Genomic DNA, 20344 nt, shown 5'->3' with positions numbered 1-20344 from the left:
ATTATAAGCAAATCGAGTTTTACTTTCATAACCACAGCTGTCTTGCACAATGATGAAGGTAAGTCATCGCTGTTAATTCACTATTGACAATATTTTTGAACAATCATTTATGATTCACAGATTATGGCTCTCCTTATAATGGCTTGGGTTGCGTGTTCCATTCCTGGATCGTATGGAATTCACGGCGAGAATAACTTCACATCCCCATCTATTCGGTAGGTACTGGGAGCATGTATTCCTATTGATTGCTTGAGGCTTAATTGAGAACTTATCAAAAAAATGCTACTGTCCGATCCAATTCTCTACTGATCAAATCTCTGACACGAACGTGATTCGGAGTTTTGCAAATCCTATGAATAGCGACCGACAGCACTTGTTGCGTGCTGCACTGTAACCATAATGTCCTGTATAGTACACTATGCTGTACCTGAACTGAACAGAGAACACCTGAACACAGTTTTGAATTTTAGGTTTGTGGAGTCTCAAGGTCTGAGACACGAATTGACAGAGAAGCAATGTGAGCACGGCGAGTTTGTTGGATACTGCACTTATCAGTGAGCTTGGTTTGCATTTTTCCTTCGCATTTTGGCTGTCGCTTTATGACGGGAACAAACCAAGTCAAAACAGCAATTGAGCATTAAATGGGATGAGCGTGGACCGGCATAACCATTAACTATGTGCTATAGAATAGTCATGGTCAACACCAATGTTCTCTCTAAGCTGCGCACGTGTGCAATTGCGCAGTGCTGACTAGGTCTCTGCGCAGGGGAACATTGGTCAACACCGAAAGGATAATGACCCTAGAAAAAACGTTCAAATATATATATATATATATATATATCATTATCATCGTAGCATTTGTCGGATGCGATGAAACCTAGTCCACCATCGTGTTATATATCGTACCAAGATTTTGACATGAAAGCATCGCGTCACCTGCACATATGCACGGTTAACTACATCCACAATCCACATTAGGGTTGGTCAAAAATAACTTGGTCTAAAATGCTAGTGGAATCCACATTGTGGATTGAAGACTTCAGTCTAGAGTGACAGTCATGCTTCAAGTAGGCCCTATGTGGAATCCACTAAGTGACCAAGCGATCGTATGACTAATTGTGACTAAGTAATCGTATCGATATTTCAGAGTTGAATGTGCAGGTGTGACCCCATCGGCTTTCGAGTTCATCCAATGCGAACAATCGTGCACCAGGCCCCTCGTGGAAGCAAAGCTTAGTCGGATGTACTTTCAAGTCCGCGAGATATCTTATATAATGCCTTTTATCATCGGCGAAGAAACGTATCATCTAAGAAACGTTATCGGATGCAGGTTGGTCAGTGGTCCCGTTACGCTTTTTAAGGCTCCAAACTCCTTGGAAGTGTCTACAATTGAAGCGCGAAATGTTCGCTCTGAATAATCGACACAGCAACATGACTCTTATATTCTCTGCATTACTTTTCATTCAGTGTGCGTGCCTCTTATTTACTTCGCAATGACTAAGGTGGGTGTCTGATCTTAAAGGCTACTCCAAGTTGTTTCGACACCTTCCTATCTTTTCATTGTATCGCAGTCTTGTGATGTTTTGAAACGATGAAAATATTATTAAACCTGATTAAATGATTTAATTAGTCTAAGTTCATAGGACTGATTTTCGTATTCATAAAACCAAAATGAAATTTTGCCTTAAACCTAGAATTCAGAGTCTTGTAACAGCAGGAAACTGCGAATTGGAGCAGAATGTTCTGGAATATTACAGAGAGCATTTCCGGTCAATCATGAAACCGAATTATTTTCGTTTCCAGTTGCGCATTGACTCCCGAAGGCTATCGACATAAAGAAAGGATTCGGCTTGACGAGGCCCGAAGATGACTATTTAGAGTGATGCGACGCAAATACCAATATTATTTATATAGTTAATATTTATTACACACGTTCTACTTTACCTAAAAAATAGCTAAACGATCTTTGAAATAAATACTATTTTTCTGCTCTTTCCGCTGGACATTCCTATATTAACTGATGTGCGGGTTTTGTAAATTAATTGTATCGCACCATGATTTGGCAAAGTTGAGTTTGTGATTTCACACGATAATTGCGCGCCAGAACGTTAATTTATTAGAAACGCCCTTGCGCCTTGTCACTTAGTACTACCGACTGCACGGCAAGACTCCGAGTAGGCTATAGGTTTATATTGATTTGCCTAGGGACGGGATTACTGGCAATGACCTGAGTCGGAACTTCAAAATGACCATGGTCTGTAAATATACGTACGCTCTTAGTTCTGTTTGCTGGTAGCCGAGCCCATATTGAACAGTATCACATCTCTTAACACTTTGACTGCCAGCAATCATAAATTTAGGATTTTACTCAATACCATAAAGTGCCAGCGATCCTATATTTGGGATATTTTTCAAATGCGTACAGTGAAGTCCGGAATTGGTTCTATCCACGGATTACGGGTGTATTCGGGGCTACTCAATAGGCTTGTGGTCAGAAACGACCATTTTCGTTACCGGAAGCATTTTTTAAAAATCACATCTGTATACAATAGGTCAACCTTTTTTGGTTTGACCACTAGGTGTCTTTTCATAAAATGAGCAGCCGAATAATTGCGATACTTTTATAATTCCTTGATATTGAAAAAAATCTTTTCATAAGATGCACAAGATTTGCACTGATCAGCACGCCCGATTCCAGCTAAATGTCCAAATAGTCGAAAATTCATTGTTTGCTGGCGTTTACTTCAAATTTCCATAATAGGCATTGGTAGCCAAAGTGTTAAGGAATCCCGCTCAAGTTTCCTTCGCTTTGGTATCGCCAGAAAGTTGCAGCGTGTCGAATGAGCACTGCGTATTCGGCCCTATGCGATGATGGGCCGTCACCGACTTCCACCACTGCATTGCAGATGGTCAAACACGTTGTACACTAATCATAATCATGCATGGAAAGCTATAATCATTTTCGAACAAATCGAAAATGAATAGATTTACGCTACATGTCGGCTGATGTTGGAGTGCGAGTCTATATATAGTCATTAGTCACAGTACTAATTTCGACTTGGCGGCACGCCACACCGGCTCGGCAATAAGTCTGTAGCAAGACAAAACTCACAAGATACCTGTCGCTAAGGCAAAAGCAGCCTGATTTCGCTGAACTAGCACTGCTGAGCTACTTCACCAATAACTGTACCAGGGCCGCGCTGCATAATTATTCCCGCACTCTGACTAGCTAACACCCTGAAACGCCTGCGCTGAAAATCAACGTGATATCCGACAAGCGTATTCTGCGAAACGATATAGCAGTTGAAGAAGTTAAACGTAGTGTTTTTCAGAACAGGAAACAATCGACACTACGATAGACGGCTATTATTGCCACGCAAGAGTTCCTTACGTGTTGCGGTGTGGTTGTGGTACTTATCGACCTCGTGGCATACAGCTTGATAGGTACATACCTAACCATTCATTCATGAGATCGAGAAATATATGATATACTTTGAATCGTGGGAAATGAGCGTATTAATAATAGGATCCCATTGCTCCTGATTGATGAACAATGAGCATTATGTCCACAGCGTATACAACATGTAGTAGCAAAACCGTAGTAGGCCTCAAATTTGGACATAATAGCATCAATAGCGCTTCTCGTAATTTAGTAACCGACTATGTTCGTGTAGTAGACTGTAGAGCACTCAGAGCTTACGGATCAGTCCAGATAGCCTATATAGCAGTAGTTTTGCTCAAAACTTGCACTCCCCAGTCAACATAATTACATAATACACTAAATCTGTAGTGATGCTAATCGGAATAATGATGAGCAAAGCCACAAGATGTTGTTCGCGCCTTCTCTATTCTCATAAATGCCTATAAATACGTAGCCCACTGACGTTAAAATGAAATCATGTCGATGCGTGAGGCTGGGGTCGCGCGATGAATTAAAACTCAGACTTGAGTCGTGGTGTAAAAAGTTTGGGAACTACTGACCTATAAAGCAGTGGTTCTCAACCTTTTTCACCTCGCGGACCGGTAAAATTTTTTAAAATGTCTGGCGGACCGGTGCACTTCCAAGATTGAAATGAAGCCAAAATGTAAAGTATGCAACCGTTTTTTGCAATTATATGGTGCTAGAGAGTGACATTTACTAAAGGGTTTTGATCTTTATTAATTATCTTCATGATAGTATCCATGTGATTTTATGGTAGTCAGTCTGCTGAATCGAGGTAAAACTGCCTTATCCAGATAAACGTGCTACCGCCGAGAGTCGTTCACAGTCTTTCGCGCCGAAGGCCGTGGGTATAACCGACCAAACCAACTCGAACCAAGCACCAAGTCAAACCGAGCACCTTGCCGTGCTACCTTGCTCATTGCCCACTTCCATCAGACGCATACGCTACTCTGACAACTACGAATACAGTGTGTGCCGCAGGAAAACACCTTGCAGCAACTATACCGGCTATCAGTGTTGGGATGACTCGAGTCATGACTTGACTCGAGTCCGACTCAAGTCACCTTCTTCGTATGACTTGACTTGACTCGAGTCACTTTGCTAAAATGACTTGACTTGACTTGACTCGGCGTATCAGAAATGTGGATTGACTCGTGACTCGGAGCAAAATTCAAGAGTCAATTTCAAGTCATCAAGTAAAAATCACCTTATGTTGCATATGTTCGGATTGTTCACCAAACACTTGTGTAACCCATGAGAGCGATCGATCATTCAATGATCGTGCGTTTTACTGAGCCTCCAATATTCTCTCACAAATATATTGACCCCAAACGAAGTGATCGAAGCTAAAGCTTACGTTGTCGTAAACTAGTAGCAAAGGAATTTAATAGCAAAATATATATTTCTGCTCTCTGTTCTTACCTTAACCAAACCTCTTGTTTCACTGAAATTGAAATCGAATATCGCTTATATTCTCCTCAACCATTGGCGCAGAATTGAATTGTATCATATCAATATGTATACATGGGTTCCGTTTTGCATCTTATCAATTCGTTTCTCGATTCTCTATCTTAGCTGGCAACTATAAAATGAGGCTATGCAATTACTTACGTAGTTTAACAGTTCTACGTATAAGTGAGCGATACAGCCCCTTATTACATGTATAATTAACTCTATATTCGTTCATCGGCTCAGAAACGATGACCAATCAATCGGTTATTCAGACACCTAGCGAAATGCAAAGACGTAACCATGCTTCATACTTCGAAAAGGCAACTTGACTTGAATTTTGAGTTGACTCGTGACTTGACTTGACTTGACTCGACTTGACTCGAGTCACCTCCAAAAATCGAGTGACTTGACTTGACTCGAGTCACCTTCGAAAATTAATTGACTTGACTTGACTCGAGTCAAAATGTGCAATGACTCCATGTTAGCCTATACTTCATTAGGGGTTGGTACGTCGTGGCTGGATATTGGCTGACGCCGAAATACCTATTTCTGTAAATCATGCGTATATCTCGGAGAAGGGCAACTAATAAGCAAGACATTCAGTGACACTAAATCGCGCAAATCGCGAAAAGAAATTGAAAAATATTGGAAACAAATTCAGAAAAATACGCTATGATTTAGGTTCATTTGCAAAATGCTACCTCACGAACTTCTGAATTATTATAAAATTTGATGTTTTATTTATTCTATCAATGAACAAGCCTTCAACATTACACCTTGAAATTGAAGTATAAAATTGTAATATACCTCGCGGACCGGCAGGAATGTTGTCGCGGACCGGCACCGGTCCGCGGACCGGCGGTTGAGAACCACTGCTATAAAGGATGAAAAAGAGGTGCATGTGTCAGGTAAGTCGATATGTCTGATCTTAGCCCGGTATCGAGGGGTGATTTGATTTGGCATTTCCTCCGCAGTTGCATCTCTATTAAACATGTGTGACGCACGCTGTTTCGAATCGGGGTGCATTATTTTCCTCTGTTGGCCACATTTGTACTACCGGGCTCAGATGGCAAGGACGAGACTATATATTCGGTGCCGACTATTTCGAAGACTGGCCAACCAGCAACGGTCATTTTGGACCAAGGTTTTTTCGAATATGTCTTCATGTGTCCCGGCGTGGGCGGACATGGCGGCCTCGATCTACCGTTGCACACCCCTAGCACCCAACGGTCTCCGGCGCCGTTGAAACGATGATACCAATATTCTGCTGTTTCACAATTGCGGAGGAAGTCGATTATTTCTTTAAATTATGCTTATTCATAAAAACTATGGGATGTGGAAGTTACGGCTGCGCTCTTTCCCTCCGTCTATCCTGCCCGAGTAGCACCGGCGCAAGTTAGACCGCTCCAGAGAAACCAATGCCAGTCAAATCTTATCATGACATCAAACCAATTTGTATAATACGAAGGTGGGTACATTTTCATGATCATTCCTTTGTAGTAAGGACTTTTGTGCGTGTCTCGCATTGACCAGTACTCATCACAGTGACCTTGTATATGTACAAATCAAGAACAGGATATCGCGCAAAGTGCGAAAAAATATTGTTGTTGCAAAATTTCGTAATCGCTTTGGGTGCTCGCGACCAACATTTGTACCCTTCGCGCGACCCATACTTTAAGAACCCCTGTTTTATGTTATTTTCCGTTACTTTTATTGCAGTGCATGCGCATGCCTCTTATATAAATTTTAGGCCAACACTGGAATTCTGGAAAAACATACCTATATTTACATTTGGCAAACAACAGTAAAAACTGTAACTTTGAATGTGCGTTGCATTTATGTATATTGCACCAAAGACAGAAGTCGCAAGCAAAACATATTTTAACTCAATCCTGTTCTACTTTAAAATTATAATTAGTAGAAGAAATATTTGCAAATGATATCACAAAGAGAATGTAATTTACAAGCTGCTTACACTCGGAGACAAATATTGTACCATACTTTACAACCGGTCAATTTGACTCTGAAGCATAAACTTGCCTATAATGTGATAGCTTGTGATCGGTACATAGTGCAATATTTGGGAGACGGACTTTCAGCATTCCCGTGGCCACTTACTGGCCACGGATAATTTCGTGGCCGGCCACAGATATTCCGTGGCCGGCCATGAAAAGTGCTATTCTGTGGCCGGCCATGGTGATTTTCATGGCCGGCCATGAAATTTCAGTATGGCCGGCCATGAAATTTCCATGGCCGGCCATGTCAAACTCATTCTCATGGCCGGCCATGACTAAATTTCATGGCCGGCCATAGCCAAATTTCATGGCCGGCTGCAATATATCAAGTTAGAATCGATGATAAGTACTGTATGTGGCCCAATCGTGGTCAAATGCATGGTCAATTATGTTCTATTATGGGCGTACAGTAAATAGAACTAGGTGAGAGCGAGAGTTTAGCTCAGTTTATATGCATTTCCCCCCGAAATACCAGAAGAATAGCGATACAATGAAACGATAGGAAGAAGATGGAACGATCTGGAATAGTCTCTATATATCAATTAAAAACACAAAAAATGATGTAAAGAATGCATTAAAAAGGGGAATATCCGCTAAATGAAACAGGAAATAATGGTATAGAAAGCTAGAAGCGATGAAGACACGACCAAAACTGGTAACTGGTAAGTGTTGATTTGTATCTTTTTTATAGAAATAGACCTAAATATTCGGCTGACACTCGTCACAGCTAATCGTATGCAACTGCATAGAATTGGAAAAAACAATGTATACCAGATATACGTCAGAAAATCTCTATAAGTTCCCCAAAAGCTGTGAGATTCACATGACATTCTGTGGCCGGCCACAGAACAGATCAGAGCTCGCTGTGGCCGGTGCTTCCCCCGTTCTGATCTTGATTTTCAACCGTAAGATGTGCATTGTGCAATGTGCATTGTGCAGTTGCAATCGATTGTATAGTTAGTTTTATTTTGTAAATATGCAAACCTACGATTAAACAATATGATGATGATAGTGTCCTTCATTTTTCAACCATGTTTATCGTTTATGATGAGTCTGCGATGCGAATAAGTAATACATATATATTTGATCATGCAGTTTAAGGATGTTTGTAGGGGCAGTTTAAAATCTTTCGTGGATTGCCCTGATGAATTTATGAATAATACAATACTGTACTGGGAATTTGTCTTAATTCACTGCCGATTTTCGATTTACGCTTAAAGTAGACTCGACTATATACCTCCTTGAATGCATAATCTGTTCCATCGAGATACTGGATCGGTCAATATGCGGTCATTTTACCTGTTTTCTTGTTTTCAATACTAAATACCGTAATGAAAGTACCCGAACGAAACAATTAGGGAATCAAAGAACCAAGAATATGTGGAAAGTACTGTTTCAAGTTCCAGAAAAGCTGTGAAATCCACATAACATTCTGTGGCCGGCCACAGAGCAGCTCGCAGCTCGCTGTGGCCGGTGCTTCCCCCGATCTGATCATCATCATTGGTTTATTAGCAAATTTTATCAGTTCAATACACCACAAAAATGCGATACAATGAAAAGACAGGAAGATGTCGAAGCGACAAGGAGTAGTCTATGGAATCTGACACCCACCTAGGCCTAGGCGATGTAAAGAGGAGGCATGCACACTGAATGAAAGTAAAGAAGATAGTATAGAAAAAGAATGCGACAAGAAATAGGGCGGCATGTCATGGGAAGCGAGATCGATAGGTCAGTCGTGGTCCGGTAATCTTGAGGATGGACTGTATTTATTTAGTAGTAATTGCTTGTATTTCGACTTGAATGTGGACATGCTCGTCGACTATCGGATGGCCGGCGGGATACTGTTCCACACATCAGGTCCGGCATATTTGATGGAGCGATGATCTTTTCGGTCGATCATATGATATTTGGACGACGTGGACGCGCGTGTGTTGTACTTGTGCGCTTTTGATTCAGAGGTAAAGAAGTCATTGAAATATTCGGGGCAACGACCGCAGTGAAACTGATACATAAACTTGGCGATTTCTAGTTTCCGCATATCTTCTATGTTTAGGACGCCGAATCTCTTCAGCAGCGACTTATTGGATGGGCAGCCAGGCCCCTTTGGGGCCCTAGCTATGATTCGGAGTACTTTATGCTGTAGTTTCTGCAGTGGTTTGAGTGCAGTTTTACTGATATGTCTTTCCAACGCTATAGGACATGTAGTTGCAAACAATTCCATAGTTTGTTATCTTTCGTATAGCTGAATAGCTGTGAATTGGATAATGCCAGGCTGATACAATCCTTCCTTTCTGTATCAGGTCTATGATGAGTCCGCGATATACGGTTATATACATATTTGATTATCGTACTGCTATACAATACATACGACGTTCGAGATCCTCAACATCAATGGAGCTTGCACTCATTTGCACGATGAGAATCGTGTCGATGAATCTAAGAACATTGTACGAATGAGATGCATGTCGCAGTCACTAACGATGCCGTGTATGCCAGAGGATACTTGATTATACTTGGGTGCAAGGATCGTTTTGTATCGCATGTCGTTGTTTGATCAAGCTGCTAACCGATATGGTGGGCATAGGACGTAAATGTGCCTGCTATATAATTAAATTACTGTTATAATAATAGATAACTTCAGATACTTTGCGTCATCAAAGGCAGCATCATCGATCGATGCGACATCAAATTCAGCGCCATCGATCGACGGAAAAATGCCCATGCCAAGCCTGCGAATTGACCAATCGGCATGATATATTTGTGGTTGATGCAGGGAACAATCTGCAATTCAGCGAACAATCTTGATGACACAGACAAGTCCCAATCGTTCATTAAGATTCGACATTTGAATGCAGTGCAAATAATACTTATCACCGTGTAAAGTGCATCTGATCCCTCGTGCCCCTGGGTGTTTTCTGTGAAAAGCATGTACTGGACACATTGCATTCATGCAACTACTTGTATATGAATTGTGAATGATTGTGATCATATCTTCAATTGCTTCAGATTTTGTGAAATTGGTAACGGAATAAACAAACTTTTTGTAGCAAAATATGACGGTTTCTTTATGTAGAAAACGAAAGAGGGGCAGGGAGTCAGGTTATCTACGTTTGCATCACTAATGGGCTTGGGCGACGGAGATGCGAAGACACTGTAAGGCTATCGAGTCTGCACCACGGTTTTATCTTTCCACGCAATCCCATTGTGTTGATCGCCTGGCGTGGAAGCTGTGTGGACACCAGTTTTAATGTAGAGACGTTTGTCTGACCGAGCAATAAGATGTACGCAGTACGCTCATACATTACTCTATCAAATATTTATTTAGATTCTAGAAAGTTCAAGGAACGTATGTTTCGGTGTTAGTTTACAACGCACCGCCCAGAGTACTTTTTCAATAGTCAGTGGGAATTAAATTCATTTCTACAGCGAACAGAGAAGGTAACACGTGTAAAGCCGTGCAAATTTTGAACCCATCCCTAAACTACTCAATAAAGTGGTAATGTAACTTTGGTACGTGCGATAATATAGTGGATGTCGTCTATACAAACCTTGCCACCAGCAAGTTCGTATTGCAAATGAAGAAGATCTACTTGACTATTGTCAACTTGGATGCAAAGGGCGGATTTTGATCCAACTAGATGTGCCAAAATCACGAACTGGCCATGAACTCGTGGCCGGCCATGATGAATTCTTATGGCCGGCCATGAAATTCACTGTGGCCGGCCACGAGACAACGCATTTTCATGGCCGGCCACCAGATATTCGTGGCCGGCCACAAAAAAATCTGTGGCCAGTAAGTGGCCACGGGAAAGCTGAGACCCCTACTGATATTTGGTACACCCCAGTACATCCTACCAAAGTAATACACCCTTAAAGAGTACGGTACGCTCGTACCCCTTGAGCTGTCAATAAATGTTTCTTGTGCCCCCTCCTATCCAGGGTGGAAACAGCACATTGTCATGCAACCCCACAGGCTGGTATTGGGCCCTCATAATTTTTTCAACTCAACTAATGTGGATGTCATGGACATGAGACATTTCAGCTGCTGAAGATAATAATATCGAAGGTGTCGCCGATGTTCTGGGATTTTAAGGTTAAATGTTAATCGCCGTCGGCGGTGCTCCGTTTAATGTTAGTAGTTTGATAAATGGGCGGAATGTGCCAAAACACGATTTAACTTAAACAAACAAGAATTATGAATATAAAAGATAGTGAAAGAATTAGCTCATTCTCAATTCTGCAGCAATACTCGAGGGGATTTCCCTTCTGACTGTGCGGCAATTAAAAAAGGGGAATAATTAGAGAGAAAACGAACAAAGAATCTGGATTGACCTTTGTACTCAGACATCAAACTGGAGTCATTCTACTTGTACTTTTCCACTCCTGATTCTACCTCGCCTGACCTCTGGACACGAGACTTGTGTATTATTTATTATATTTTCCCTCGAATAACAATGGATTGGCTTTTAATTTCGATGGTATGTACTTACTAGTAATTTTTATATTTCCCCCGAACAACAACAGTATAGTATTGTTATATTTCCCCCTATGAACAACAATAGTATAGTATTTGTTCCTTCGGATCCGTATGTGAGATCCCGGTGCGTGTTTTAGGTGGATTGTCAACGCGCGTCCGGCCAGATGATACGCCAAAGTGGATTCTCACTTACTTACAAAAAAAAACGAAGCGTATCCATCCGAGTGTTAATAGTTTATAGTACGATGTGGATTGGTAATGATTGTCTGACGCAGAGTTTTCTCCTGACACGGGATATCCTGGTGCGCGTTTTAGGTGTCGATGCGTTTGGTTGGGCAAAGCGACGCCTACGGTCTGTGTCATACTGGAATCGTACTCTGCTTATTGACTGAAATTATAACGGTGGAAATGATCTGTTACGTCTATAAATATACGCGTCAACTCGAGTTCTCGAGAACCAGAAAGAATAACCATGTAAATAAAGCTCTAGATATTGTTACGGATCACAGAGCACGGATCACGTGTCGACAATCGCTCGAAGCCCGTCAACTGGTATTTTGAAAGCTCCCGGTATAATTGTGTATGGATTGTTGCGGTATTAGAATTGTGGTTACGGCTCGTTGGCGGTGCGAGGATCAGGTTTATAATAACTCCCTAGCTCGGGTATTATACGACGCGCTGCTATCGTTGCTTTGTCCAAGACCTAATTTACGATAATCGATTTCGCTTTCGAAAATAGACACGCGGCCGCGTAGACTGCATAGCGGCAATCAAAAAAGGGGGAATAATTAACGATAGAGAGAAAACGAACAAAGAATCTGGATTGACCTTTGTACTCAGACATGAGACTTGAGTCATTCTACTTGTACTTTCCCCCTCCTGATTTTACCTCGCTTGACCTCTGAACACGAGACTTGTATATTTAGTATTTTTTAATTGGGCTTGATAATAGCCACCTGTCCCGACCTATCGGTCCGTGGCCAATCCGAGGACGAGTCTTGGGAATAATTGCCCGTCAAATCCCCCGGATGACTTTTCGCTCCGCGTTTGATTCAATTTCGTGTACGGGGAGGTCATAGGAATAATTGCCGGTCGTGACGTCAGTATAGTTTTCTTCTGATCCATGAGATCCTGGACGGGGCTTGATAATAGTTGCCTGCCCTGACCCGTCGTCTCGTGGTACAATTTCGTGGCTTGGGAGCAATAACCCGTCAAACTGGTTGACTCGTCGTTCCGCGGTTGATTCAATTTCGTGTACGGTGGGTCATAGGAATAATTACCGGTCGTGACGTCAGTATAGTTTTCTCCTGATCCGTTAGATTCTGGTGCGTGTTTTAGGTGTCCATACGTCCGGCTGTGTAAAGTGATGCTTGTGGTCTGTCTCATACTGTCGTACTTGTCCGCCTTTTGCTTTTTTGTTGACTTAAATAGTGAGGAGAAATGATCTGTGGGAATCGTCGCCACGTGCGAATAACACATTTTACACAATTAAATACACATGTTCAGTTTATTTGAAGTAATAACGGGGCAAGCACATTAACTAATCGTCCAGAACAAGGTGTAGAGCTTCTTTCAGAGCTTGGCATCCTTTCTTGATATCAGAATCCTTTTTTTGATTTGCGATGTGAAAGCAATACCAGTTTCGCATACATGAGCATATGATTGCGTATAAACCGATATTGAAGTCTTCTGAGAGCATCTTCATTATTCTCCAGTCTACACAATATTATTCTCCTCTTAGTACGCTATGTCTCTCAGTCCAACAGAACAGTTGAATTGCTATTCGAAGGTATCTGGTACAGACAACTGTAAACTAATTCTTTAAGTTTGTTCATCGTAGCGTAACGACCATTTTTACGAATCCATAACTGTATCATTTGATATCGTTGCTCAGTCAAGTTATAGCAATCCATGTATTGGCATTCGGCAATTTCATTGTCAGATAGCTCAAGTTTTTCACGTGCAAACCTATACCAGTTCATCGGGTCAATCCGATCCAATGTGACGTATATATCACTAGCAGTAATCTTGGACATATTCGATCTACAGTGTACAGCGAATAATCATGTAATAAATATTACACGTTATATATTGCCTTGCACTTGGTTCAACTACAATAACAAATAAGGCGATCAACTTACGCAATAATGACGTAATCATATCTCAGCGTTACTGAACCGGAACCAAGCAAAGCCGCTCTCGTAATAACTAGAGTAATCAACTACGCAATCATAATGACGTAATCATTACTGCACATGCTTGAACTGCAATATGGGCTGACCTTATTTGACTGATACGCGCTCGGTGGTGCAATAATGGGAATGAATTGTGACAGATTATACTCGGGTTGCCAATTCAAAGTCCCAAAAATCCGGCTAGCGCGTAAAGTCCTGTTATTTTCACATGTTGCGAGGGCAAAATACAGCATAAATCCGACTCTCAAGGCCATTTGGCCGCATCCAGTCTGGCTTTGCTGAAAACTGATGAAATCTGTGCCGGGTCCGGAGATGTTTCGTGACCTCCTCCGTCCAGACAAGATTGTTCTGCTGTAATATAGGTGTCGTTGTATAATAATTCACGTACAAAGAGACTTGGTATCGCCCCTTTGGCGGAATTCTGTTTGATTCGTCTATACAGGTGTTATTAGTGCGATCAGATTTGGCACCTCAAGGAGTATATTGATAAAAATCGTATCACGATGACAATAACTTTATCGGTCAACATACGGTCAACGGTCAACGATGCGGTGTGATGTACGTAAATCAGCTGTGATCAATCGAGCGTGACACAATCGCTGTCAGTCATCAATATGCGACTTGACAAAACTCGCGTTTTCGGGTTGACAGCAACACAGTGCGATATATTTGATGCCCCCGTCGACCCTCCTATTTTAATGGGGTTACCATGCGGCCTCATTTAGGGGAGCATATGTCCTCCATTTCCCAGATATGTCACCCAATTCACCTAAATGTACTCTCTTTCTGTCAGTTTGTCCTCCTTGTTAGCTCAACATTTCAAAAAAAACACCACGAGTAACGCAAAATGTGGGCCTAGATTACGAAAAGTCGGGTATTTACGTAGCCAAATCGGAAAAATGACCCTATGATGGTATTGTGCAGGCTATTACGTGGATACGTGGGCGTGTGTAAACATGTGAATAGTAAAAGCGCCCCAAACTACCGTTACATGAAAAAAGATCGAGCGCACTCGACCATGACGGGGTATACCCACCTTAGTACAGCCAAATGATCCCATGTCGTACCGGGAATAGCCGAGGTGGTGGTACATCATTCTCACAAATTGTACTTTGGAACGCGTGTGAAATCGACATCGTCCGCTACTCGACTGACGCAAGTCGCCACCGCAGTCCCACTCTGTGTATACACAATGTGCTGAGCACTGCAGATCCAGACGAGACTACGCATTCTGGCGAGGTTATCGAGATAGCTGGAGCGATTTACAACACATGCTACATTTACTTCAAAACGGAAAGACAAAATATAGCTTTGGAGTACTCAAGTAGTTTTTAAGAAATATCGGTATCGTGAAATCGCCTTCTATCCTAATTATAAAAGAGTAGGTCCCCATAAAACTGTCGAGCGCAAGCACGTTGGTAACTGTGATAGTAGACAAAACTGACTCGAGTACCTCAGAAATAGTGACTGTATTTCGTTGCTGGCCACGCGCCTGCTTATTCACACCGACTGACTCGCGTAGTAAGCCACTGCGCCCCGTCATCTTCTTATTGCTCAAATAATATTACAATGAATATACACGAAATTCATTCTAATTTATCGGTAGTGTTATCAGCACAAAAGACACAGTTACACAAGTCTCGCAAAAGGTGTCGATACACTACAATCGTTTTATTTAATTCATAGATCGATCGCACGAGTGACGTTTCCGCAGATCAATTTTTGGCGTTTGATCAACTCTTGCCTGGTTTCTAATCACAGGACGATTGAGATTCGGGTGTGTCTTTTCGATACGTTGCGCAAACTCGATACCTTTCATTCGGATTACGTATTCGCACTGCGGAAACCATTTTGCATGCTCTGTCCAAACCTCGTCTCCCCGGTCCCAACGAAGCCCGCCGCCACAGTAAAAACATTTGGTTCTGTCCGAATCAATGTAGTAAAACCCCGCTTTTGCTAACTGTCCAACACTAGCCTTAATTTTATTCGGTTCCCAGCCCTTGTCGAACGTTGCGATTCTTTTTGACAACGACGACATGAGAGGGTTCACGGGGTTAAGACAAGGAAATAGTTGCTCAAGACATCGCTTTTCGTCCTCGGAGGGTTCATGTGGTTCTTGTAGATGTAGAGTGAGACGTCGTATTTTGTCGCCGAGCAACTTATCCAAATTGTTTCGTTCGTGCTCGGTTAGCGCCACATTCCCCGAATCGTCGCCACGTGCGAAACAACAACGCGGGTGATACATCAAGTGTATTTCAGATACATCGTCTGTAGGCCTCCAATTGCGGAGAACGCCGGAGCAGTTGAAGCACTGCGTTCTGTCCAGGTCACCGAGGTAGAAAAAACCTTGTTTTGCCAACTCGCCGACCGCCCGTGGTATGGGATAGCTGGGCCATTTCTCAAAGGTTTCGCGACGCTTCGACTCCTTTCGCAAGTCGAGATTCCTAACCCGATACTCGTGCTCTTGATCAACGATATTCGCAAAGTTGATGTTGGCGTCTCCAACGGCTTTACACTGTCTCAATAAACTTTTGAAATTCGATTTCACAATAGGTATGTTCAACGCGTCTCGTACACAATTAGCGTCATGACGCCGTGCACTCGACCCGGTCCATCTTTCGAGGTACACACTGCATCCAAAGCATTTGATTTTGTCTTCAAATCCTAGCCAGTAGTATCCTTCAGACGCTAAATCGGTGCGTGTCGCGTATGATACTTTAGAGAATTTGGCGAACGTGGCGAGTCTGTACAATTCAGTGCGGTGTGAACCGGAAGCGATATACACTCGTTTCTGTCCGGGCGGATCAGAGTATCTCTCCATTGACGTTATGCCAAGCTCTTTCATAAACATGGAGTACTAAGACAGAGCTTTTTGTGTCTAAACCTGTACCATAGCTCACACATATATATTCCTAGTTTATCCTTGCGAGCTCTATCGATTACTGGTTGGTTGTACTTTTATGTGTGATTGACAACCGTTAGCTGTCGCTATTGCACCATTTATATATGTGTTATACCAGGAGCGGTCAACTTCTGCAGCCCGCGGGGCGTGTATAGCATAATTAGGTACTCGGTGGTACGAATTGCTGAATCGATACATTATTCGACCACCGATCAGCATATGCCAGGAATAAATCGTATTCAATCAATGTATTTTAACAACAGCAATGTCAATGCAAAGCCGTATCTCGCCGATATTAACGAGGACAAAGTGGATTTGAGAACAGTATTTTTATACAGGCACCGCCATGTCTGCTTCTCTCTCACGGTGCAATACTTAAATAAGATTTCATAGTGGTCTATAAGCCCGATACCCTAAATCGACAGAGATATCAATTCATTAAAGTTGTTTTCTAACGACATTACAGAGAACAACGCGTACCAGTAAACACAAACCGAATTGTCCCACTGTTGCGTCAATTCACCGCCGACTCGGTATGAGACACTCTCGACCAGCGAATGTACATTAGGCAACCGAAACAGGTGACCTTGCGAAGGGGGGTGTTTTCGATAACACCGATACGGCAACTTAATTCTTTCTACTGACAATGTGATGGAGAGCGGCTTAATTCATCAGACAAAGACTGGAGGCAACAATAACTAGCAAACACAAATCTAATGGCCACACCGACATTAACAGGTATTCGATAGACCCGAAAATACCAACGTCACCCAACTGCTGTAATGTCACGGGTACGATGCGGGGTACGAAGCATTTTGAACGGTGTTGCTCAGTTGCGGTTCTCGGCCTTCCAAGACCTCTGTTAGCATCAGTCTATCTCACTGTTTGGAGTGCCAATGCCAAACGTCGTAATAGTGATCACTCGGCCATGTGTAGAATATAGAAATTGACGCCTGGCCTATTTGCAAGACCTCATGGCTTTGGCAAACTTACTAAAGCGGAAATTCACAAAGTCACTTGCGTACGTGCTTTCATGCCTTTGAATGTTTGTTATCATCGAGTCTGGTCATAAATAGACATGGGGACAAATTTGATGCGTTCAGCACAATACACGTTTACCACATCTCATTCCGGACCGTAACCGATCGTTTACCGCACCCTCTATATGGCAAACGTCGCTTTTGCTCATAGGTAAGCCGATGATCTGTGAAAACACATGCGCTAACGTGCCATTTCGTTATTCCTTCAACGTCACATGACCGCCTATGAAGGCTTTTTGGGTGCCCACCTATACAGTGTTGAAACGTGATCCATAGGGACCCCACTGCGTGCTATACGCCTAAATAAATATGTTTACTCGAGTATACACCTGGTGTGGAGCAGTGGAGTGGATGCAGAAAGTAAATTAGACAACGCAAACCAGTTGACAACGTAGATTAATATACGGGGGTTGATAAATTTTGTCAAGTGACTTTTGAATGGATGTTATTTGTTTGTTGTTTGATGGATAAGATTGTATTCATTCATAAACTACTAATATACTTCTTGTGGTGCTAAACCTGATTATACAGATGAATCAGACAGTATTCCGCCAATTGGGACTAGTTGCCCGTCGTCGTGATTGATCTCCTAGTTCGCGGTGGTAACAAAAAAAAAATGTATAACACAAAGTGTAAATCGTACAATAGCGACAACTAACTGTTGTCAGTCGTCCACAAAAATACAGCTAACCAGTAATCTATAGAGCTTTCAAGAATAAACTAGGGGTATAAGCGGTTAGCCCTAACTTATCGTTCCACAACTGATTAATCCTATTTCGTCACGACGGGGCTAGGCAGTTGTAGCATGTACGATATAGTAAATCAATCCCAAAATCTAATGCAATCCTAATCCAGCAAATTTTCACAAATACGTTTTTTTCTAAATCCTAATCAATACTCATATCTGGCGTATACGTACAAGTTTTGTCAAAGCAACAGATTGATGGAGCGTGACTGACATTGATTGCGACACTCGATCACAGCTTCTTCCGGTGGAGTTTTTCGAACGGTAAATCCAAGGCTAGGTCGAGGGGGTCAAACAGCATTTCTCTCACGGTAGCACTCCGCCGAGTCAATACGTCCATAGTACGATATTTTTCGCAACTATATTTTGTTGGGGGGGTGATGAGGATATTTTGCGGTACACGTTTTTCACAGGTTGCAAGTTACGATTGGGGAAGACGTATTTTTATATTTATACCGCTAATTTCATTAGATTGACTAGAAAACAATGTCATTTCTTCTGACTTGACTACCGAAATACCCGTCAATTACTTGTGTTGTGCGAGTTAGCTAAATGAAAGGTCACTCACCGAAATCGATCAGACCGACATTTCGCGTTATTCGTGGTGTTTTCTGTTATTTTAAGCTGAAAATAAGGACAAAATTACAAAAAAGGAAGACATTTGGGTGAAGGCTGTACATATTTGGGAAAAGGAGGAGGACTTTGGTAGCCCTATAAATATAAGGATCGATGTGAACATCAAATGTATCGCATTGCTGTCAACCCGCTCGAATATGCGAGTTAGTCAAACAGGAGAGTGTCGACTGACACCGTTTGTGTCACACTCGATTAATCACTGGTTTGTGTACATCACACCGATATTACAAGCATTCGAACGACGAGTGATGACCGTTGAGTTTGCCGACAGTTAAGATGTTATCGGTGTGTGATGGATAAGATTTTGCCAATATACTTCCTGTGGTGCTAAACCCTACTGCAATAACAACATATGTACAGACAAATCAAACAGAATTCCGACAATGGTTCGATACAAAGTTTCACTGTACGCAAATGAATATGCAACGAAACCCCGCATATCGTGTAATGACAGCAGAACCATTTTGTCTGAACGGAGGTGGTCACGAATCGGTTCCGGACCCCCGAATTTCATCGGTTTTGAGTGAAGTCGGGACTGGATACGGCGACGTATCTTTGAGAGTCAGACATATACTAGATTTTGTCCTCACAACATGGGGAATAACAGGACTTTGCGTACCAGTCTGGATTTACTCCAATTCGCAGTGCAAACAGCCTTTCGGTACACCCGATAACGCGCGTCCACCCCTCCAAACACATAGTTACGGGGTATGGCGGCGACCCGGAAACTCGGGGCATAGCTTATTAGTAATTTTACGCGATCATTTTTTTTTTGTTACCACCGCGAACTAGGAGATCAATCACGACGACGGGCAACTAGTCCCAATTGGCGGAATACTGTCTGATTCATCTGTATAATCAGGTTTAGCACCACAAGAAGTATATTAGTAGTTTATGAATGAATACAATCTTATCCATCAAACAACAAACAAATAACATCCATTCAAAAGTCACTTGACAAAATTTATCAACCCCCGTATATTAATCTACGTTGTCAACTGGTTTGCGTTGTCTAATTTACTTTCTGCATCCACTCCACTGCTCCACACCAGGTGTATACTCGAGTAAACATATTTATTTAGGCGTATAGCACGCAGTGGGGTCCCTATGGATCACGTTTCAACACTGTATAGGTGGGCACCCAAAAAGCCTTCATAGGCGGTCATGTGACGTTGAAGGAATAACGAAATGGCACGTTAGCGCATGTGTTTTCACAGATCATCGGCTTACCTATGAGCAAAAGCGACGTTTGCCATATAGAGGGTGCGGTAAACGATCGGTTACGGTCCGGAATGAGATGTGGTAAACGTGTATTGTGCTGAACGCATCAAATTTGTCCCCATGTCTATTTATGACCAGACTCGATGATAACAAACATTCAAAGGCATGAAAGCACGTACGCAAGTGACTTTGTGAATTTCCGCTTTAGTAAGTTTGCCA

At 42.2% G+C, this 20344-nt stretch overlaps 1 protein-coding gene and 1 long non-coding RNA gene across 2 annotated transcripts; both read left to right on the top strand.

The window, feature by feature from the left end:
- LOC145459735 (uncharacterized) lies at window positions 1-1870 on the top strand. The gene is made up of 5 exons (XM_080338290.1): window positions 1-58; window positions 121-215; window positions 471-554; window positions 1148-1330; window positions 1804-1870. The coding sequence occupies exons 1-5, from the start codon at window positions 50-52 to the stop codon at window positions 1868-1870; spliced, it is 438 nt and encodes a 145-aa protein (XP_080194416.1). The 5' UTR covers window positions 1-49.
- Window positions 1871-11046: 9176 nt separating this feature from the next.
- On the top strand, window positions 11047-14301 carry LOC145433944 (uncharacterized). Its single transcript, XR_013913235.1, has 2 exons — window positions 11047-12613; window positions 12825-14301. It is a non-coding gene; the product is annotated as an uncharacterized LOC145433944 (long non-coding RNA).
- Window positions 14302-20344: the final 6043 nt, after the last annotated feature.

The sequence above is a fragment of the Botryllus schlosseri genome, chromosome 2, assembly GCF_051294905.1.
Source record: "Botryllus schlosseri isolate E-star chromosome 2, Bs_hap1, whole genome shotgun sequence".
NCBI lineage: Eukaryota > Metazoa > Chordata > Ascidiacea > Stolidobranchia > Styelidae > Botryllus > Botryllus schlosseri.
The sequence above is the reverse complement of the archived record's forward strand: the minus strand, read 5'-3'. Positions and strand labels throughout refer to the sequence as shown.